The 20,148-nt window shown below is 31.9% G+C and overlaps 1 protein-coding gene across 3 annotated transcripts in view; it reads left to right on the top strand.

Annotated features, from left to right (window-relative positions):
* LOC115884089 (ABC transporter G family member 23-like) overlaps window positions 1-20,148 on the top strand; it is a 45,861-nt gene that overhangs the window by 15,527 nt on the left and 10,186 nt on the right. For all 3 annotated transcript variants that reach the window (XM_030902577.1, XM_030902584.1, XM_030902588.1), the window contains 4 exons: window positions 929-1,026; window positions 2,828-3,065; window positions 3,159-3,263; window positions 11,385-11,635. In XM_030902577.1, coding sequence (XP_030758437.1) covers window positions 929-1,026; window positions 2,828-3,065; window positions 3,159-3,263; window positions 11,385-11,635 — 692 coding nt within the window. The remainder of the gene's footprint in view (window positions 1-928; window positions 1,027-2,827; window positions 3,066-3,158; window positions 3,264-11,384; window positions 11,636-20,148) is intronic.

Raw genomic sequence — 20,148 nt, 5'->3', positions numbered from 1 at the left:
GGCGGCACCAGCCTTCGCGGGCCCTCTTTATAGTTCATTATTTATTCTTAACAATATTTACTTTTGCATTGCATTATGGCATTTGCATTGCATTGGTTTACCTGCATTAGGGTAGTTCTCTGATTTCTATACAGGATGAGTCTTAAATAAGTGCAAATATTTTCAGGGCTGGTAAATATCGATAAAAGAAACATAATATTTTCTCTTTACCGTTTTTTTTAAATAAATCCAAAACAACCGAGTTATTTCACTTTTAAAATTTCCAATTTTTTGGTATAAGTTTGAGAATTTTCTTACTTGTAAATTTAATCTACTACCTATGATGTCGTATTACAAACAAAGTATGTTTTTAAACTAAACATTAAAAAAATTTCCAAATTTTTTTTTTAAAAAATTCCAAATTTAAAAAAAAAAAAAATTCGCGCAGAAAACCTCATAATCGTGTTTCTTGGGTCGAAATATACTACCCCTAAAAAGATTTGCACTTATTTATGACTCACCCTGTATATAATAGGAAAAAATTGACCAAAATGTAAGCCGAAAAAATACGCAAAAAATCCACACGGGCCCCTCCTTACATTGCCACACGGGCCCCTTTGGCCTAGTGCGACCCTGGATCGACGTACTGTATTAAAGAAACATACGAGTAAGAATCCGTGTGTTTGCTTTAGCGTGATCGTAACGGAAATTACGGAGATTGCAGCATTTCGGTAGCTATTTCAGATCACTGGGAGTTAGCAGATATTATTGATTTAAAATAGCAAATTTTCTTTAATGGGAAAAAATGTATTTGCTTTCCCTACTTATAGAGTATTTTTTTCTCTTTCTAATGGTATAAAAAAACTTATTAACGTAAAAAATGGAGTTAGCAGGTTATCACGTTTCACTGACGATATGTAATTATACGTATATTTAAATATAATTGCAGCTAGAATCATCTAATGAGAGAACGAGGAACCGTTTTAATATAAGGAGATTACGTGCCTTAATGGATAAAAACTTTAAACAATTTTATAGAAGCTGGTTGTAAGTATTTTAATATTCATTTTTACTAATGCCTTTTATATTTTTGTACCTTTTCTCTGCCTTTGCTATTTATATTTGATCTGCTGGGGTAAATTGATAATTTATTAAAATATAATTAATCTGTTTATAATAAAAATCAACAAAAAATGCGAATATAATAATTTTCACAATCTACAAGGTAAATGTAAAGTTTATAACACATGTATGATGTACAATGTACAATAGACTTAAAATAATATTTTATGTCTAAGTGTAGCAAATTTACCCAAAAAATGTGTAATAAAGAATATTCCCATAAGAGACAATGTGTTGGAAAGATATGGGTATACGCGTCAATACAAGAGGATGTAATAAGTAACTGTAGTTAACATTTTACCAACACAATAAAGTTTTTTCTTTTTTTTATTAAAGTATTTAATTTTGAAGTTACAAAAATAAAATATACAGAAAATGTAACAGGTTAAAAAAATAATCAAACCAATTTAAAAAAAAACTAAATGCACTTTTTTCAAATAAAGGAGAAGAACGCATACTCTCTAGTAATGAACTTTCAATGCTCATCATAAATCATTGTACCCGGTAGTATTCCACACATTTTTTGTCCTTGGAAAATAGTAGACAAGGCCAACAAAAAAGAGCGCCTTATAACCACACTAGCGCGTACCCGCGACTTCGTTCGCATCGAATTAATCATTTGTAATGGCGATGATAAAGCAAAGCAAGGATTTCCATTAACATACAAACTGGATAAAATTTTCTCATATTTATCTTAGCATGAGAAAAAACAATATGGCGATATTATTTTATAACTTGGTAATATTTGAGGGGTAGTTTCATCTCGTTGGAATTTGTCTTTCGAAAAATCCATTTGCCAAAAATAAGCTTTTTACGTCCAGCAGTTTAAGAAGAATCGTGGTTTATCAATTACCCAACTTTTTGGAACAACCCGTATGATTTTTAAAAAAAAAATCAAAATATGTAAAAAAACAAAATAAATTATGCGTGTCCAAGCGTTTTCCCGAAAGACTAACCGTTTTTTAAATAATAAATATTGTAATATTTGAGGGGCGTTTTCACCCTCTTGGAATTTGAGATTCGAGAAACCTCTCCTTATCGAACCTCTACACCCCACAGTCAATCCGTTTACCAAAAATCAGTTTTAAACGTCAAGCAGTTTAAGCAGAATCGTAATTACTCGATGGTCATATTTTATGAAACACCCTGTATACATTTTTAAAAAATCTTAAAATATGTAAAACAATAAAATAAAATAAAAATATACGTGTTTAAGAGTTTTTCCGAAAAACTCACCGGTTTTTAAATAAAAAATATTCTAATATTTGAGGGGTGGTTTCACCTCCTTAGAATTCGAGTTTCAAGAAATCCCTTCTTATCGAACCTCTACACCCTAAAGTCAATCCGTTTTCCAAAAATCAGCTTTTTACGTCAAGCGCTTAAGCAGGATCGAGATTAATCAATGAACAGATTTTTCGAAATACCCTGTATACATTTTTAAAAAATCTTAAAATATGTAAAAAACAAAATAAAATATACGTGTTTAAGCGTTTTTTCGGAAACTTGACCGTTTTTTAAATAAAAAATATTGTAATATTTGAGGGGTGGTTTCACCCTCTTGGAACTGGAATTTCGAAAAATCCCTTCTTATCGAACCTCTACACCCTAGAATTAACCTGTATGCCAAAATTGAGCTTCTTACGTTGAGTAGTTTGAGCAGGATCGTGATTAATCAGTGAGTCAGACACTTAAGGATTTTATAATATAATTATTATTTGCATTTTAGAAGTGTTCTACTCTTTATGATTTTGCCGAGTACACAAACAGTGTTTTTCAAATATGGAATAGGTGGTGAGATTAGAGATTTAAAATTTGGAATAGTAAATGATGAATTACCTGGACAATACTGTGAATATTCTAATATCAATTCTACAGTAATATCAAATTTAGATTCATTGGATTGCTACGTTGGTATACTAAGTTGCAGATTCTTAGAATATTTGGAGATTCCATTGATAAATAAGGTAACATCATTATGTTACCGTTATAATACATCATTACCTAATGATGAAAACTATAATCTGACTATAGTCAATCAATCTTCAATATATTTTTAGGTTTATTACAACTCAATAAACGCTGCTATCACAGATGTACAACATGGAGAAATTATTGGTACAATGCATATCAGACAAAATTTTTCAAGATATTATGAAAAAAGGGTAAGCTGAATAGAAAAAGTAGCAGCAATGCTGACAATCGGTTTGACAGGGTCTTCTCGATAAACCGTCTGCGTTGCCATGCATTTTTTCAGCACGATGTTGGATGGTAAAGTGATACTGCTGGAGCTTCTCCAGCCATCGTGCTTTTTGACCTTCAGGTTGTTTCATCTCCATATGCCACTTGAGAGCCATATGATCTGTCCTAATTAAAAATTCTTGGCCATACAGATATTTATGGAAATGATCCTGATATTTATGGAGTAATTCCTTTCTGGTTTGGATAGAACTCGACTGTAATATTCTATCACTCGTTCTTCGCCATCTTTGACTTGTGATAGCACTGCAGCTATTCCGATGTTGCTGGCATCTGTGTCCAGGATATATCTCCCTTGTTGTTGCGGGTAGGCTAGAATAGGACTTGAACCGCCTTAAGTCTTCCAAGGGCTACATCACAATCGGTGTTCCATTCGTAGCCGACTTCATCACCTGTAAGCCTATGTAAGGGTGCAGCTATATTGGCAAATCCCTTGACAGATCTTCTGTAATATGTGCATAAACCCAGAAAACTTCTAAATTCATGCTTGTCGCGAGGTTTAGACCAATCCTTGATTGCAGCGATTTTCTTCTGGTCGGTGTAAATTCCGTCTGCTGAGACTACATGGCCCAAGTATTCCACTTGTTGATGGAATAAGCTACACTTCTTCGGATTCAAGTACAGGTGAGCATTCCGTATGCGGCTGAAGACTTCTTCTAAATTTTGCAAATGCCCCTCAAAAGTTCTTCCCATAACCAATCGTCAAGGTAAACCAGGCACGTTTTCCAAGTTAATCTTCTTAACACTACTTTCATGAGACGGTCGAAAGTGGCTGGAGCATTGCATAATCCAAACGGCATGACCTTGAATTGGTATAGGCCGCTTCCTGTAGAAAAAACCGTCTTTTCTTTATCGTCCTCGTTCAGATCAACTTACCCAGTACCGTGTAGCGTAGGCCCCAAAAAATGAAAAATATTTTGGACTTGATTTAATTTTTAAGCTACATTGTTACCCTAAGGCTCCGCGCGCACTGCATCGGATCGGACCGACCAGCAAAAGCGACTGCGACCCAGGGGGGTGACAGTGAAATAGGAAAATTGGAAACAGTCATTTGTGTCATTCTTGTCATTCTCCTCACGACAAGTATGGCCGCCTAGACAAGGACAGCATTGTTTTTGTCTAACTATTGTCTAACTTCACAGTTTAGAATTGACAGATTTCAGTTTCAGAGACAACTTCAGATTTGTTCTAGAACAAATTCGAAAATATTCGACGCCATTTTAATTCATTCCGTTTAGTTTCGTTTTGGAAGTACAATTTAATATTTCGGCTGAAAGTTATAAATATAAAGGTAATAAAGTATATAAAATATATATTACATGAAGAATCCTGGAGAAAATGACGTTTCTGCAGTAGTAGGTATGTCCCATGTATATGAAAAATAGGTAGTAAATAAACACTGTTTTTACATTTTTTAGATGCAAGAAAATGGTGTTATAATCTCTTTGATCGGCGATTTTTTTGAAAATGGAAACAATTTACAGCAAGGTAAGATCATTTTTAACTATAGCCAACATCATTTATCTCCAATATGTGCGATTTATTGTCAATAATGCAATAAATCGGACTGATAATCTGATTATGTTATCCGACTAAAAGTCTCTTTTTGCTTCTTTTTGATTTATAAGCCAGGTCTCTTTGGGAATAATGGACGCTTTTTTAAACAGTATATTTATATTTTATACCTATTGATATTTTTAGATTGTTAATTTTAGTATAAAAAAATTTGTTTTTCTGTTTTCAGGTTTTTGTATAAGGCTCCCGTTTTCATGTCCCTGTGTCCGTTTTCTGTCCTTGAAGTCTGCGAATACGTGTGTTTATTTACAAATTACTGTAAGTCATGCTTATACCTTAACTAATTTACGTTAAAAGTACATATAATTAACTAATTGGTATTGAAACAATACAATCCTCTATATTTTTATGTTTATTTAGTCACGTTGTTCCATATTTCAAATAAATATATGTGAATAAATTATTTTTTGGTTTTATTTATGAAAAGAAAAAATACAAAATACATTTGAACTGAAAGAGGGCCCGCCATTGAATAACCGGAAACGGAAATGAAAATTAAGCCATCATGTTCTTATCATGTCAACCTGTCAATTGGAAAATTAGTCACAGAATAGATATCAACCAGAAACCTAACTGGAGCTGAAATCCGTGACGTTTCACGAATTGGGCCGCCATTTAATAGCGGTAGAACACAGAGACGTATTTAATACATTTCCGTTGAATGTATACAGAGTCGTCTTTATTTTTTTATTGCAAATTTAAAAGTATAGAATTAATTAATATCATTCGGCAGTTAATAAAACTACTGCTTAAAACTTTAATAGGTGAGTTTGTTAAAGTTAAAAGTAAAGGCTAATTTGTTTAAGATGCTGTAATATTGGTTTAGTACAAATGTCCCAACATATTTTATGGAGTAATATTTTTAATGTAAAACTTATTGCCAGCGATAAAAAACACTGCATTAGTAAACCATTAGAGATATCGCGGTATAAAAATAGTTTATATTTTTAAACGATTTTATTTAACTTTACCATACCTTTGTTTGTTGCAAATCTGGCAGCAGCTTTATTGATCACTTCTATTATCCCAATTTTTCCGAAATGTTGCACACGTATTGAGTTCCGGTGACACTTTTATAATATTTTTGAAGAAAAAAAATCAAATTAGCGGATCCAATATGGCGGATTTTTTAATATAAGAAGAGATTTGCTTGAAATTTAAAACTTTGGGTTTTTTATAAGGACACTTGAGATACTTACCTTCAATTGGCCCGTTTTAAAACATCCTCTAAAGATAGGGTAGGTGTTCATTTAAGTTTCAAACGAAATAAATAAACAAGCTAACATCAGCGGTGGGATTCTGTAAGCTCCGTAGCAAGAAATTTCCTAGCTCCTTTCTAGCCTATGCTATTTGTATACGATTGATGAGTCACTAGACAGAAAATATGTTAACAGAATCGCTAGCCAAAATACTTAGGTATTTATTCATGCTTCCATATAATTAGTTTGTTTTTATTGGCTGTTTTAAAATTAAGGTTTATCTTTTTTAATGTATAATACAATTTCATAAGCAGATATAATTTAGTTACATATTTTAGGGGAAAACTAGTACATGGATGTTTGAAATTAATTTGTTTGCATATTATATATATTTCTTTAATAAAATGTCTTGTCCCATATTCTTCATAATATTTACTAAAAACAAGTTCTAATGAAGAAACAAAAGATACAAAATTGTCATGTGACATCTGAAGATTTCCAAAAATATCTAAATTATTATTTTCACTCTTTATTATTTTCATAGGCACGTAAATGGCAAAACAACGATGTATCATCTAACTCACTGTGTGCCTTTGCATATTTGGTACATATATCTCATGAATGTATACTCAAACATTTTTTTATTAAATATCCACAAACGTATCGTAAAACATTTTGAGTCCTGGCGAAACATAATTCCGGCTTTTGCACATTCTTGAGGCACAAACTGAACCAGTACTCTTTGAAGTTATTATAAATAATGTACCTAGCACAACAAATATTTAATAACTATTCCAGACTATTCGCTCCGTTCAGTTATAAAACAACACAAACTACAATATTCAATATTTACGAATGACGAACAGCTACTGCTCTCAGCAAAACGCAAAACATAAGTGAACTGCGAACGCCAGTGCGTTGACAAGTTCTACCGCTATTTTTAGGTTAGGCGATGTTTCCCGCGCAAACTCTAAGTTAGGCTTCTGGTTGATATCTATTCTTGTGAATTAGTTCTCCAGACGACAACGAAGGCTTTCGGTGGCGTATCGTGTTTCCACGATTTAACACAGAGTTGACACTTCTTTCTAGTTAATTATTTTATGCTGCGACCATCGTACATATAGACGGCGCCGGCGTCCACTAAAACATTTCGGCCTGTAGAGGCCAGATTCCTACCTCTACCTATCTACATAGGTCACCGTCGAGTACCGCCTTCGCCGGACTGGTACCGATTCAGTGCGCGTACACCTTAATAATGTAGTATGTTTTAATTTTATGTGTTTTTTAAAACACATATTTTTTAGCCAAGTTAATTTAATCATGCATTATTAAATTTGACTTAAGAAAACCTTTCAATCTGAATTTCCTAAATTAGATAATATTAGAGATTTGTTAGAGTTAATTATAGTTAAAAATTCAGATCTGAGTTCCAGTTTTACGGAAGTTATTGCGGTAATAGTTTTACTTTTAACTCCACCTGTTACCGTCGCCAGCGCCGAACTTGATTAACGCCTTTGCCAATTTTAAAGCAAGGAGAAAAAATTTTGTTTAAACTTTTTACCTTATTTTCAATCCTTATTTTTATTTGATCCTTTTTTACATTTTATTTGTTCCTATTAATTTATTTTAATTTGAATCATATTTTTATTAGAAAAAGTCTATTTATGTTTATTTATTTTTATTATTTAGTTTTCTTTTAGTACCTAAGTTTTTTATGTTGATTTATTTTGTAATGTTTTATTTTTTATGTTCCTTTATTATTATTTTTTCTTATGTGGAATAAGTCTATTTTTTGTTTTTATATTTTAAATGACTTGATATACCTACATAAAGCTATATTATGTTTTTTAGTGTTTTTTTTATTTTAATATAAGGGCCCCAAAAAATCGGGGGGCCTCACATTTGAAGTTATACTACTGCGAACTTGCCAGTATCCACTCTTTAAGTCGAGAGTGGAGAACCAGCACAAACCTGCCAGTGTGGTTAACGTGTCGTCTATACGTGGCAGTGGGTAGCTATAACGTCATTGAGCTTCCTGTAGTCCACGCAGAATTGTGTACTACCATCTTTCTTCGTCACCAAATCAACAGGAGATGACCATGGACTCGATGATTCTTCGATAACTCCATCTTCAGACACCAATTGTTACGGATTCCGTGGGTCCACTAATTTAAAATCACGATTAAATACTTAACGAGTTTATTTTCTCACTATATACCACACAATTTATACTGATTACAACACACAGTTAATTATTTATAAAATCCTTCGCCAAATTGTGACGATTCACAATTTAAAACGGTGTATTTTCAAATTTCAAACTGGCTCAACTGCCGATCGCGGACCTTTATATACTATTCCGGCTTTTTCTGAAACCTTCTAAAATTATCGGTACATTTTGCCTCCTACTAGCAAATTCTGGCGCCTGATTCGCTTACTTTTCTACTTGGTTAGAAGATGGCGCCTCAACAATGTTCTCAGATAGCCCTCAACCAGCAATGCACGTTGCGGTTTAGATTCTCGCTCAGAGAAATAGAAGGGATAGAGAATGAGCTTCAACATGCGCAGAAGGTCTAATCAAGTTGGGCGCCATATTCCAGGTCTTCGTGTCATTTTGTATATAGGTGGTAATCTATAAGTAATCAAATACCAATTTGCTGTTTTCAACCATACGGGGGGCAATTTAAATTTAGTGAAATTCTATCATTTATTATGGTTAGTTAACATTAATATGATTTATTTAATTATCAGTTTCAAAACTGCGTACAATATTGGTATATAATACACTAAATATACGAATATTCTGACAAAAGACGCTACGGACAGATGACCTTTTCGTCGTTAAACACTCGAATGCCATTAAATAAGTATTTACAATTATTTCATGTTTACTTGTACAGAATTACGGGTTTCAATTTAAAATTTTTGCAAATTTGGTAAAAATTGTTCTAAACAACTTTTTGTTCAAGTTGTATATTCATAAAAAACATTTGGTTCATAATTATTTTTGATGGTTACTTACTTTGTATTTTTAATATAAACCGAGAAAAAATATGTTTTTGTTTTATTTTTTTTATTCGTCCCTTCAAATTGTGTTACAAAAACTGTTACATAACATGTCCTCTAACAAATATTTTCATAATACATAAACATCATTGATTTTATTATGGGTATTATTATTAGTATTTATCGTGGTTTTTGTCGACAAAAAAAACTCAGTCTTGTAATACAACTTCAATTTTATATTTCGTAAAATTATTTTGATACAAATTCAATTTGTCAAAATTCAAGTCATTAATATATTGATAAACAACCCAAATTATTCCTAAATATTTTTTATTATAAAAAACTGTTACCGGTAAGTTTGTAAAACATATTATCGTTTGTCTTAATACTACAAAAAATAATTTATTTTTTGCACAAAAGAAGCTTGTTGATCCTTATTTGTCCATACCAAAATTCTGTATGTACAACATACATATACCTAATTTATTATTAAGAAAATTAGATTATATGATCTCAGAATTTTAAGAATTTTTTTTTAAGATAAAATAGTTTCTTCTCAACTGTAATATTGTCAACTTTGGCCTGTATTTTATCTATTTAAAAACGTGGGATTGACAATCCCCCAGCAAAATGCTTTTGAGCTTCATCATAGATTTTACAAGAATAAAAGTGTAATATTGAAACAAAGTAACATTGTAAGCTTCATGACTAATAATCTCATTTTTAACACTCTTTAAATATCATCTCGTTAACAATTATGAATATTATATGATTTTTCTCAGTGATTTGTGGCACAGATACAAATTAATATATGCCCCATAACAGTTTTAAATAAGAAACTTCTGCCTACAGACTTAATTTTCTTATTGGCATAATACCCTTTCTTCCTATATAAATCTTGCCATTTTTTCAGTCCAATGTTTCTTTGTTTTTACAGTTGTAGGAATACTAAAAATGTTGACTATAGAACTCGATACTATGTTTGAAAAAGCCTTCATACCTGTAACTGTGCATAAATCTAATTAACTGAATTCTCCTCCTCTTGACACTCTGAACACGGCTGCTGCTAATGTTAGAAATATTTAGCACAAAACTACAACTACCTACAACAAACTTTACAATAAAAGTGTTAAATTTTCGCTGTTCGATTAAAATACCCTATCTTATGTTTTCTTTTCCTCCAAATAATCTTCTTGTCAAGTAAGGACCAATCTTATTTGATATATTTCTGGTACACTTGAACTTGTGCTTTCATGGACACTATAAGAGTGCACTGTTTTACAGAAGCACGAACACTGATTCCAAGTATCTTCTTCCTCCACACGTAATAAAAACATCCTCTTTAAATGGCCACATCATACACTTATTTTTGACCATTCCCAATTACAATCACGATTTTTACAAATCGCCTTTAGGAAAACTAAAAATAAACAGTTTTGAATCATCTGTAAACACGATTATGTTGTATAAACTTACACATGAAAACTAATCATTATTCCCGGCGTATTAGCTTTCTTAGAATGACTATGAATATACAACCTTTTTGAATTAGTGTTTAGAATAATTGAGATAATAATAAATTTTAACTAGATAACAACACAAACGAAAAACAAAACAAAACAAACAGATGTCAATTAAAGAGGGGAAGTGACAGCGAGACCTGGAAGATGTCTGCCATCTTGCCGTCGACAAAAATTTGGATGCGCACTCGTCGAAGCTCATTCTCCCACTTCCATATCTCTGTTCTCGCTTCTCTGACAGATGGCGCCACCTACACCTTTACAATACCAAACAATACTTAAATATTATGGTATTTTATCTGTTAAAAAATACTTTTATTACCTATTTTTAAATACCTTACCTAGTTCTAACAAATCTCTGTTACTATTTCCAGGCCTGCTGCCAATTTCCGCTTTGAACATTAAATCGTGCTTTTCTCAGTTTGAAGAGGACTTATCTGCTTATTTCCCCTTACCCTTCATGTTTCGTGTCAATTTTGCACATATTTCATTTTTTATCTCGAAAGCTATTAAAGATAAGTATAGAGTATAGGATAGTATAATAGAAAAATTAGATTCCAAAAATGTTATAAATGCGGGGTGTTCCATTTAAAATAACAAAGATGCTATTACTTTGAATATGAAACCGCAAAACTGTGACACTGAAAATAAAAAATGACAGATGTAAAAATCCAGATTTTCAAAAAAATTCTATGAATATTATCTGTATTGAAAACATTTGTTTCAGATAAATGCGGAAATCTCTGACTCTGTAATAAATAAGAGCACAATTGTAGTTTACTTGGATCTATCCAACAGGGAAACTGGGGGTAGTGTAAAATATAAACTCATCGATCAATTTTTAAAATTTCAAGAGGATCTATATATAGAATGCGGAAGGGATAGGAGATTAGCTAAATTGCCCTTTCGAGAACAATACTTATATGGAAAAAATGATGAACCATTTTTTATCTTTATGTTGCCCGGAATGGTAGTATCGTAAGTATACAGTGCAATTGCAAATAACACAGGCCGACAAAAAAAAAATTTTTCGATGTAACACAAAGCTCAATAGGATATTGTGGTAGAATGAACCTATCTAATCACGAAAGTGGCAAAAAAAAAGTCGTAACACGTAAGGTTTTTTTGTTACATTAATAAAACATCATTCAATATTACAATATTCAATATATTAAGATAGCTATTCAAAACATGATTTAAGAACTTCTTAAGCCTATATACCGATTATATTTTATAGTTTACACTCCTCAAACATTACTTATACCTAAAAAAGTACAAAAAAACAATCGAAACGAGATCAAAACATAAACAAAACTTTTACTTTTCCTTTTATGAGGGACCGCGTCTTCTCTCTTCAAAAACCAACAGTAATCACCCATCATGGCTGGATCCCATCGTCCTTGATAACGAATTTCCATTGTCCTTATGTCTTGATGGAATCTCTCACCTTGCTCATCACTGACAGCACCCATATTTTCAGGGAAAAATGACAAATGAGAATGGAGAAAGTGAATTTTTAAAGACATTCGGGCACCAAGCGATTTATAAGCATCTAAAAGCTCATTAACCAATTGTTCGTAGTTCGCATCCTTATTGTTTCCCAAAATCCCCTCACTACACTAACAAATGAGGTCCATGCTCTGAGTTCCTGCCTGGTAAGCGTGTCTGTGAAATTTGTGTCGTCCAACAATTTCCTGATTTGTGGTCCAATAAAAATACCCTCTTTCAATTTGGCATCACTCAACTGGGGAAAGACTTGCCTTAGGTATTTAAATCCATCACCTTCTTTATTCATAGCTTTCACGAAGTTTTTCATGAGGCCAAGTTTGATATGAAGAGGAGGCAGGAGGACGTCTTTGGGGTCTACAAGAGGGATATACTTGACATTTTGGGAACCCGGTTGAAATTCACTTCTTTCTGGCCAAATTTTCTGTACATAATGATGATTTACTGCACGACTGTCCCACAAACAAAGAAAACAGCAATATTTTGTAAATCCTCCCTGAAGTCCCACTAAAATTCCTATAACTTTCAAGTCCCCACATATCTGCCATTTATACCTGTTGTAGTTGATTCTATCTAAAAGCATGCGCATATTTTCATAAGTTTCCTTCATTGTCACTGAATGGAACTGGTATAGAGGGTTTTAAATTTCCGTTATGCAATAACACAGCTTTTAGGCTATATTTCGACGAATCTATGAATAAGCGCCACTCACAGGGAGAATGTTCTATAGAAAGTTCCTGCATTAAGCCATCGATATCAGTACATGCACACAACGAATCCTCCATACTGTAGAATGCAGAGAACGGAGCATTTCTTTTTCTAAAAGTGGTGATTTTTTGTTTCATTGGCTAACAGATTCCATTCCTTAAGCCGGGATCCAAGAAGTTCTGACTGCTGCTTTGATAACCCCAAGTCACGCACTAAGTCATTCAACTCGCTTTGAACAATCAAATGTGGCTTGTCGGAACCGCCCTCTGGGGTAAAGGTAGGATCAGTACACTGGTCTCCAGAGCTGTTTGATTCAATATCTTCCTTATCTTCCAAAACAATACCTTGCCAGTCTAAGGGCGCGATCGGCACTGGGAGATCTGCACCATGAAGAACAGGTCGTATGGCAGACGGCAAATTGGGATACTCGATCTTGTGCTTTTGTTTTTGGAAAAACCTTCAGTTTTCGTCAGGCAAAAATAGCAATCGTCAAAATGGTTAGTTGGTTCTCGCCATACCATTGGAACCGCAAATGGCATTTTTTCCTCTTCCCTTTCATCCACTGCACAAGCGACACGCTACAAGTAACGCAGCACACATGAGGAGCCCACTGCTTGTCTTGATCTCCAACCAAAACTCCAAAATACTTGAAGTAGGCTTTCTTCACATTTTCAGAAAATGGTCTGGCTTGTGATTGCACCATAAATTCTCCACAAATGTAACAAAATCGACCAGGAGACACTTTACAACTGCGGCGCGTTTGACTTGACATTTTCGTACTATTTATCTACACGCATAGAACAACTCACGTCGAAAATCAACTGAAAACTGAACTCTCTTATGTTTTTCACAATATATTATAGTGCACAAAATGCGTCCCTTTCAATCATCCCATCATAAAATTTACCTGTATGTAAACGAATCTACCTAGACTTAATACCTGACATCTATAAAATTGACTACCTGCAAAAAAGAGGCGTAATTAGGCAACTGAAAAGTGGTACGTGTAGGAGCTTCAGGAGTATTTTTTCTGTTATTAGAAGCATATTTTTATGAAGAAATTCTGCAACTGACTCGTGTTACAAAAATCATGTCGGCCTGTGTAATGTCTCTAGGGTTCATTTCTTAAAAAAGTCAAATTTTCGCCACCGAAAGAGATATCTAAAGAATAAAAATGTTATTTTTTGTATATAAATGCGTAGAACCTACGCAGCTGGTTCTACGCACCCTACCAAAGCCTATGAAATTGGATTAAAAACGTTATTAATTGGATTATTCTTTTCATAATATACAGGGTTGTTCACCACATACGTCACGGAGTATTGTAACTAAACGATTAGATTTTTACAAATTGTAAGTTTTGGGTTCGTTAAAGGATTATTAGAGCTACAATTTAAAAATATTTTTACAAGATACAGAGTGTCCTAATTCCGAGTCCTAAAAAGTCAAAAATATTATAGTAGTTGTATTTTTTAAATGGAACATCCTGTATATTATTCTATTTTTAGATTCTACGATTGAAATAAAGGTAAATTTGATTAAGGTTTATCACACTTAAACCTTACCGCTTTTGAAATATTTTCAATTTTGTAAAATTGTAGTAAAAATTTTAAGGCTTCATTTCTCCACGGTTATCAAAGTTTTTAATACTAAATATTTACCGAAGATTATTTATTGATCAGATATTGTGTTGCCATTACTAGCTTTAAAAGGCAATAACTTGTTTTATTTAAATGAGACATCCCGTATATTTTACGTGAATCAGATGCACAATTTAATTGTATATCAAATCGTATTATACCATGTTTTACCTATCTCTTCAAGTTTTCGTAGAAAATGCATTCTCTTATAATTTATTTTATCACTATACCCATGGAATATTGACATTTTAGATTTTTTAAAGCAACATATACAGGATGGTCCGAACTGTATTCCGGAAACTTCGGCAGCATATTCTGCAGATAAAAATAAGTAAAAAAGTTCGTATAAATGTATGTCTTAAAATGCTTAGTTTTGGAGATACAGGGTGTAGAAGTTTCATTTTTATTTCGATTTTTTCTAAATAATTTCTGGAGTAACGTCAATATCTGGATGAAAATTGGTGTCTGGGAGTTTCGTAATACGAGAAATTTGATTTTGATGTCAAAATGACTTCTATTTGTAGGAGGCGCCACCTACATGCGTTTTGACTGTTTTGAAGAGTAATAGCTTTTCGACAGTACCTGTATAAAACTACTGACTAAAAAAATATACATTTCCATGGCTTTTTACGTAAAAACGTCTCTTGGTAAAAATCGCTACGAGCAACCGTTCTCAAGATATTTAAAATGGAAATAGTCAATACATGTCATTATTGACAAAAAATAAGCTCACGTTGAATAGAGTTATTTGACTGAAATAATAAATGTTTATTTTTTTAAATTAATCATAAATTTTTCTGCGATGAAAAAATTGAACTTTTGGCACTAAAAGATTTCAAATTTAAGATTTCAGTCTAATAACTATTTGGTCAACATGTTTAATTTGTCAATGATGACAGGTATTGATAATTTCAATTTCAAATATCTCGAGAACCATTACTCGTAGCGATTTTTACCAAGAGACCTTTTTTATGTAGAAAAAGTTGTCAATGTATATTTTTTTACTCAATAGCTTTATACAGGTATGGATGAAAAGTTATTACTCTTCAAACCAGTTAAAGCATATGTAGGTGGCGCCCTCTACAAGTAGGAGTCATATTGACATGAAAATCAAATTTCTCATGTCCAATAACTGCCAGATACTAATTTTCATCCAAATATTGAAGTTACTTCTTAAATTATTTGGAAAAAATCGAAATAAAAATGAAATTTCTACACCCTGTATCTCCGAAACTAAGCATTTTAGGACATACATGTATACGAACTTTTTTACTTATTTTAGTTTGTAGAATATGCTGCCGAAGTTTCCGGAATTCAATTCGGACCACCCTGTATATGTACAAAATGTACGGGTGGAAAAAATAATAATATTGCAAGTCCATTTGTTTACAAAACGAAAACTATTTAAATCTTTCTAAAAAAGTATACCAATTATTACCTTATTACCACCATTATTTCCACACAAAAATTAGTTAATTACATATTTAATTGTTTTAATTAATAAATTATTCTAAATAAATGTGGATTTGACACAGAAATCAATATAATAATAAGTTATGAAGATGAACATATCATCTGTTTTTATAAATAAGCATTTGTCAAAAAATAAAATAAAATTTAAAATTGTGTTACTTTTTACTATAAATACACTGTCTAATACATATACAAAATCCAGTTTTTTAGTATTTGGAGCAATTATTATTAATCAACGTAAACAGTCAATTAATGTTGTTTGAATACTGCGATGATATTAATTCGTCCTCTTTAACAAAAAAATATTTAAACAGTTTTTTTTTTAATGAAATAAGCGAACTATATCGACAATATTAGTATCTGGTACTCTTTGAAAATTTGTTACATCCTTAAAAATTATCTAAAATGTCAATATTCCATTGGTATAGTGATAAATGAGGTCTAAATTATAAAAAATGCATTTTCTACGAAAACTTGAAGGGATAGGTAAATAATGGTGTAATACAATTTGATAGACAATTAAATTGTACATCTGCCTTGTAAAATATACAGGATGTTCCATATAGATTAAACAAGTTATTGCCGTTTAAAGCTAGTAATTATTCAATATAAATTTTTAGACACTCTGTATAAGGTAGTATTTTGTTTATTATTGCAACACAATATTTGATCAATAAATAAATTTCAGTAAATATTTAGAATTAAAAACTTTGATACCCTTGGAGAAATGAAGCCTTAAAATTTTTATTGCAATTTCATAAAATTAAAAATATTTCAAAAAACGGTAAGGTTTAAGTGTGATAACCTTTAATCAAATTTGCCTTTTTTTCAATCGTAGAATCTAAAAATAGAATAATATACAGGGTGTGTCATTTAAAAAAATATAACTATAATATTTTTTACTTATTTGGGACACTCTGTATGTTGTAAAAATATTTTTAAATTGTAGCTCTAATAATCCTTCAACGAACCCAAAACTAACAATTTGTAAAAATCTAATCGTTTAGCTACAATACTCGGTGTCGTATGTGGTGAACAACCCTGTATTTTGCCCTGTTATAATCCCATCTATCTGCTGACTCCCACGAATGCTAACAAATGTTAGATTTTCCAAATTCGCTATTTTTAAATAATATTTATGTTCATTAATTGTAACATTTAAAGGTCTAGATGTTTTACCATAATCACAATGATTTCATGAGGTAATACGGGTATTAAAATATTCTTTGGCAATACCAAAAAATGTATTATATTTGTATTTGAAGTTCTTTTACTTTATTCTTTAGCATTGTTAAAGTCTACCCTGTCCTATGTCCCATGAATATTGACAATTGATTTTTTTAAGAAATAAACCCGCTACATAGGTATATATATATTGTTTACTCACTCTTTTTACCAGGGTAGAACGAAGTCTACATCTTGAATCTATACAGGGTGTCCCAGAAATAAGTGCAGATATTTTAAGGTGTAGAATAGAATGGTAAAAAGAAATATATTTTCTTTTTACCATTTTTAAAATAAATTGATAATAACCGAGTTATTTAGCTATAAGTTTTACCCTGTATAGGGTGAAATATTCATACAGGGTCCGGTAATAGTGTGTCGGGAATCTGTAGCTTCTATAATAAAAAAACTTGGGAATTTTGCTTAAGTGTAGACTTAAAGTATATATTAGGATGTATTTTAGGAAAATATTTTAACTTCTACAGGATGGATCAAAAAGTGTGAGTGGATCGGCATGCCTTTTTTAAATGGAAAACGCTGTATATTATTGCTTTTTTGATTTTCTTTATGATCACTTTACATAATCCTAAGATATTATTAAATATGTTTTGATAGTTTCAGAGATAATAATAAATAAATAAAAAAAATAATTGTACTGTAGTACTAGATATTTACTACAGTTGATCTGTACTCACTTTACAATAAATTTCGTAATCCTAAATCGTACGAGTGTTTTGTTTTTTCTCTTTCTTCGTTTTTTTTTTAAATTGGACAACCTGTATATTATTTCTTTGTTAGATGGAGAATTAAAAAAATTGTCGCCGGGAGGCACGTATAGCCGCCCATACTAAAATATGTTAATAAAAAGTTGGTAGGCAGTTCTTTTAGTTTCAAAGTAAAGGACTTTTTCCAATTTTTTTTTATCTCAAAAACTGCGACTTTGACTGATTTTGATGTTATTACAAATTTTGTTGCAAATATTATTCCTAATCTTAAATTGAAAACCGCATTTCGCTAGCTACTGTAATTTTGGAGTTACGATTTTTTAAAATTTTTAACCCCCTCCCATACCCCCTTACCAATCCCCACCCCCACCAAAAACTAATGACCAGATTCACGGGTGCCACAGTATTTTTGTGCCAAATTTGGTTAAAATCGGTTAGCGGTTTTTGAGTTATCGTGTTACAGACAGACGGACAGACGGACATACAGACAGACACCATGAAAATATTATTTTGTATTTAGGTCATTTATGACCCAAATAACTAATTTTGAGTGAAATTAAAAAAACTGTTTTTTGCCGATCTTAATTGCCTACCGTACTTGTTGGTATGGTCGGCTAAAAATGAACATTTTTTGTTTTTAAAGTAGGTAGTTCAAAATTTTTAGCGGTTTCGCAAATATTCCCGTTTATATTACATATGGATCTTTCAAGGGTAAAATCACAGTTTAAAGATTATAAAATATATCAGTAACCCACTCTTCGCCCGTATCAACCCACTTCGCCCGTATTAACCCACTCTTCGCCCTATCAAAATTCTTCCCGCCGCTCCCCGCCTGTCGTGTAGACTTGGGTCAGTCTACATCCGTTGCTCGACGTGTACACAGCGTTCCAAGTTTATTTTAGTTTTGTTTTCGGCCCGACGCATAGGGTGAACCAAAAATAGTGTTTTAGTTGTTTTGTTCAAATTGTGAATAAAATGTCTACTAGAAATATTTGTGCAGTGGATGGTTGTGAAAGTAGAATGACAGACAATATATTGTTCTTTAGGTGCCCAAAAGATGAAGGAAGGTATGTGTTTATATAGTATAGGATATTAAGTATATTGTTGCGGACCCGTGTGGACTCGACCTAACCTAACTATATGTCCCGCCCTCAGATGACCTTAACATCGCATTAAAGAATAGACACCGTAATGATTCATTCGTTCGAGAAGAATCGAGTCCCACTGGAATGGACTAGTACATACGAGAACATTCGAAAACCTTCTCTACGCACCTAACGATCTATGGACTATTCTAGAGTTCTTTACCTGTCGATATAAAAGCCGGCGGCTGTGGCCTACAGGGGCAGTTATAAATATACCAGTGCAGTTGACGCGCTAAAATTCAAAATAAATTCTTAGTTATAAATCGTTTGTAAATAGTTCTATAAGTCTTTTATCGTTATTGTTTTTGTTAATTAGTGTTAAATAAATAGTGTTTAAATAAATTGTGACTTTCTATCCACACGGAACCGACGAAAAACGTAACAATATAATAATTAAAGTATCAGACATATTAAGTATATTATAATTATGGAAACCTAACTATGAATAAATTGTTTTAAAAATATACATATAAATTAAGAAAAGATTTTACTTGGAATATGCACAAAATATTTATTTTTAACAATTAGTTTACTATTTTAGTAGATATTTTAGAGTAGTAGTAGATACTTTACTATTATGTTTTGGATTTTGCAGTATTTACCGGTTTGCAAAGTGCATATTAAATTATTATTTAAGATATTTGCATTTTTTTAAATAGCATGTTTTACTTTTTAGATGTTTGTATTTAACTTTAACTACCTACCTGGAAAGTCCAAATTTTATCGTTAGGTAATAAAAATTCGTGCATACAACTTCTGCTATTGACAAGTTTTTTACAGTTTTTACTAAATTTTATGTAACAGTAAATATAACAATTGAGTTGACAAAACGATGAGTATCCAGAAATGATAAATGTTCAGGAAACCGTTTTTTTTTAATTGAATATACGCATGGACTTTTATATCCGAGTTTATATCGTTTTTCCCATTTTTAAATGCCTGTTTCTATGTGGCCATTATCGATATTCCCTTTATTTAGGTACCAAAAAGTGTAGCCCCCTTTTTGGTACTTATTTTTTCCGTGTGCTCTTCAATTAGTAGTAAATACTGTAATAAATTATATTTGCATA

This window comes from Sitophilus oryzae, unplaced genomic scaffold (genome assembly GCF_002938485.1).
Source record: "Sitophilus oryzae breed Bouriz unplaced genomic scaffold, Soryzae_2.0 scaffold_111_pilon_pilon, whole genome shotgun sequence".
Classification (NCBI taxonomy): Eukaryota; Metazoa; Arthropoda; class Insecta; order Coleoptera; family Curculionidae; genus Sitophilus; species Sitophilus oryzae.
The sequence above is the reverse complement of the archived record's forward strand: the minus strand, read 5'-3'. Positions and strand labels throughout refer to the sequence as shown.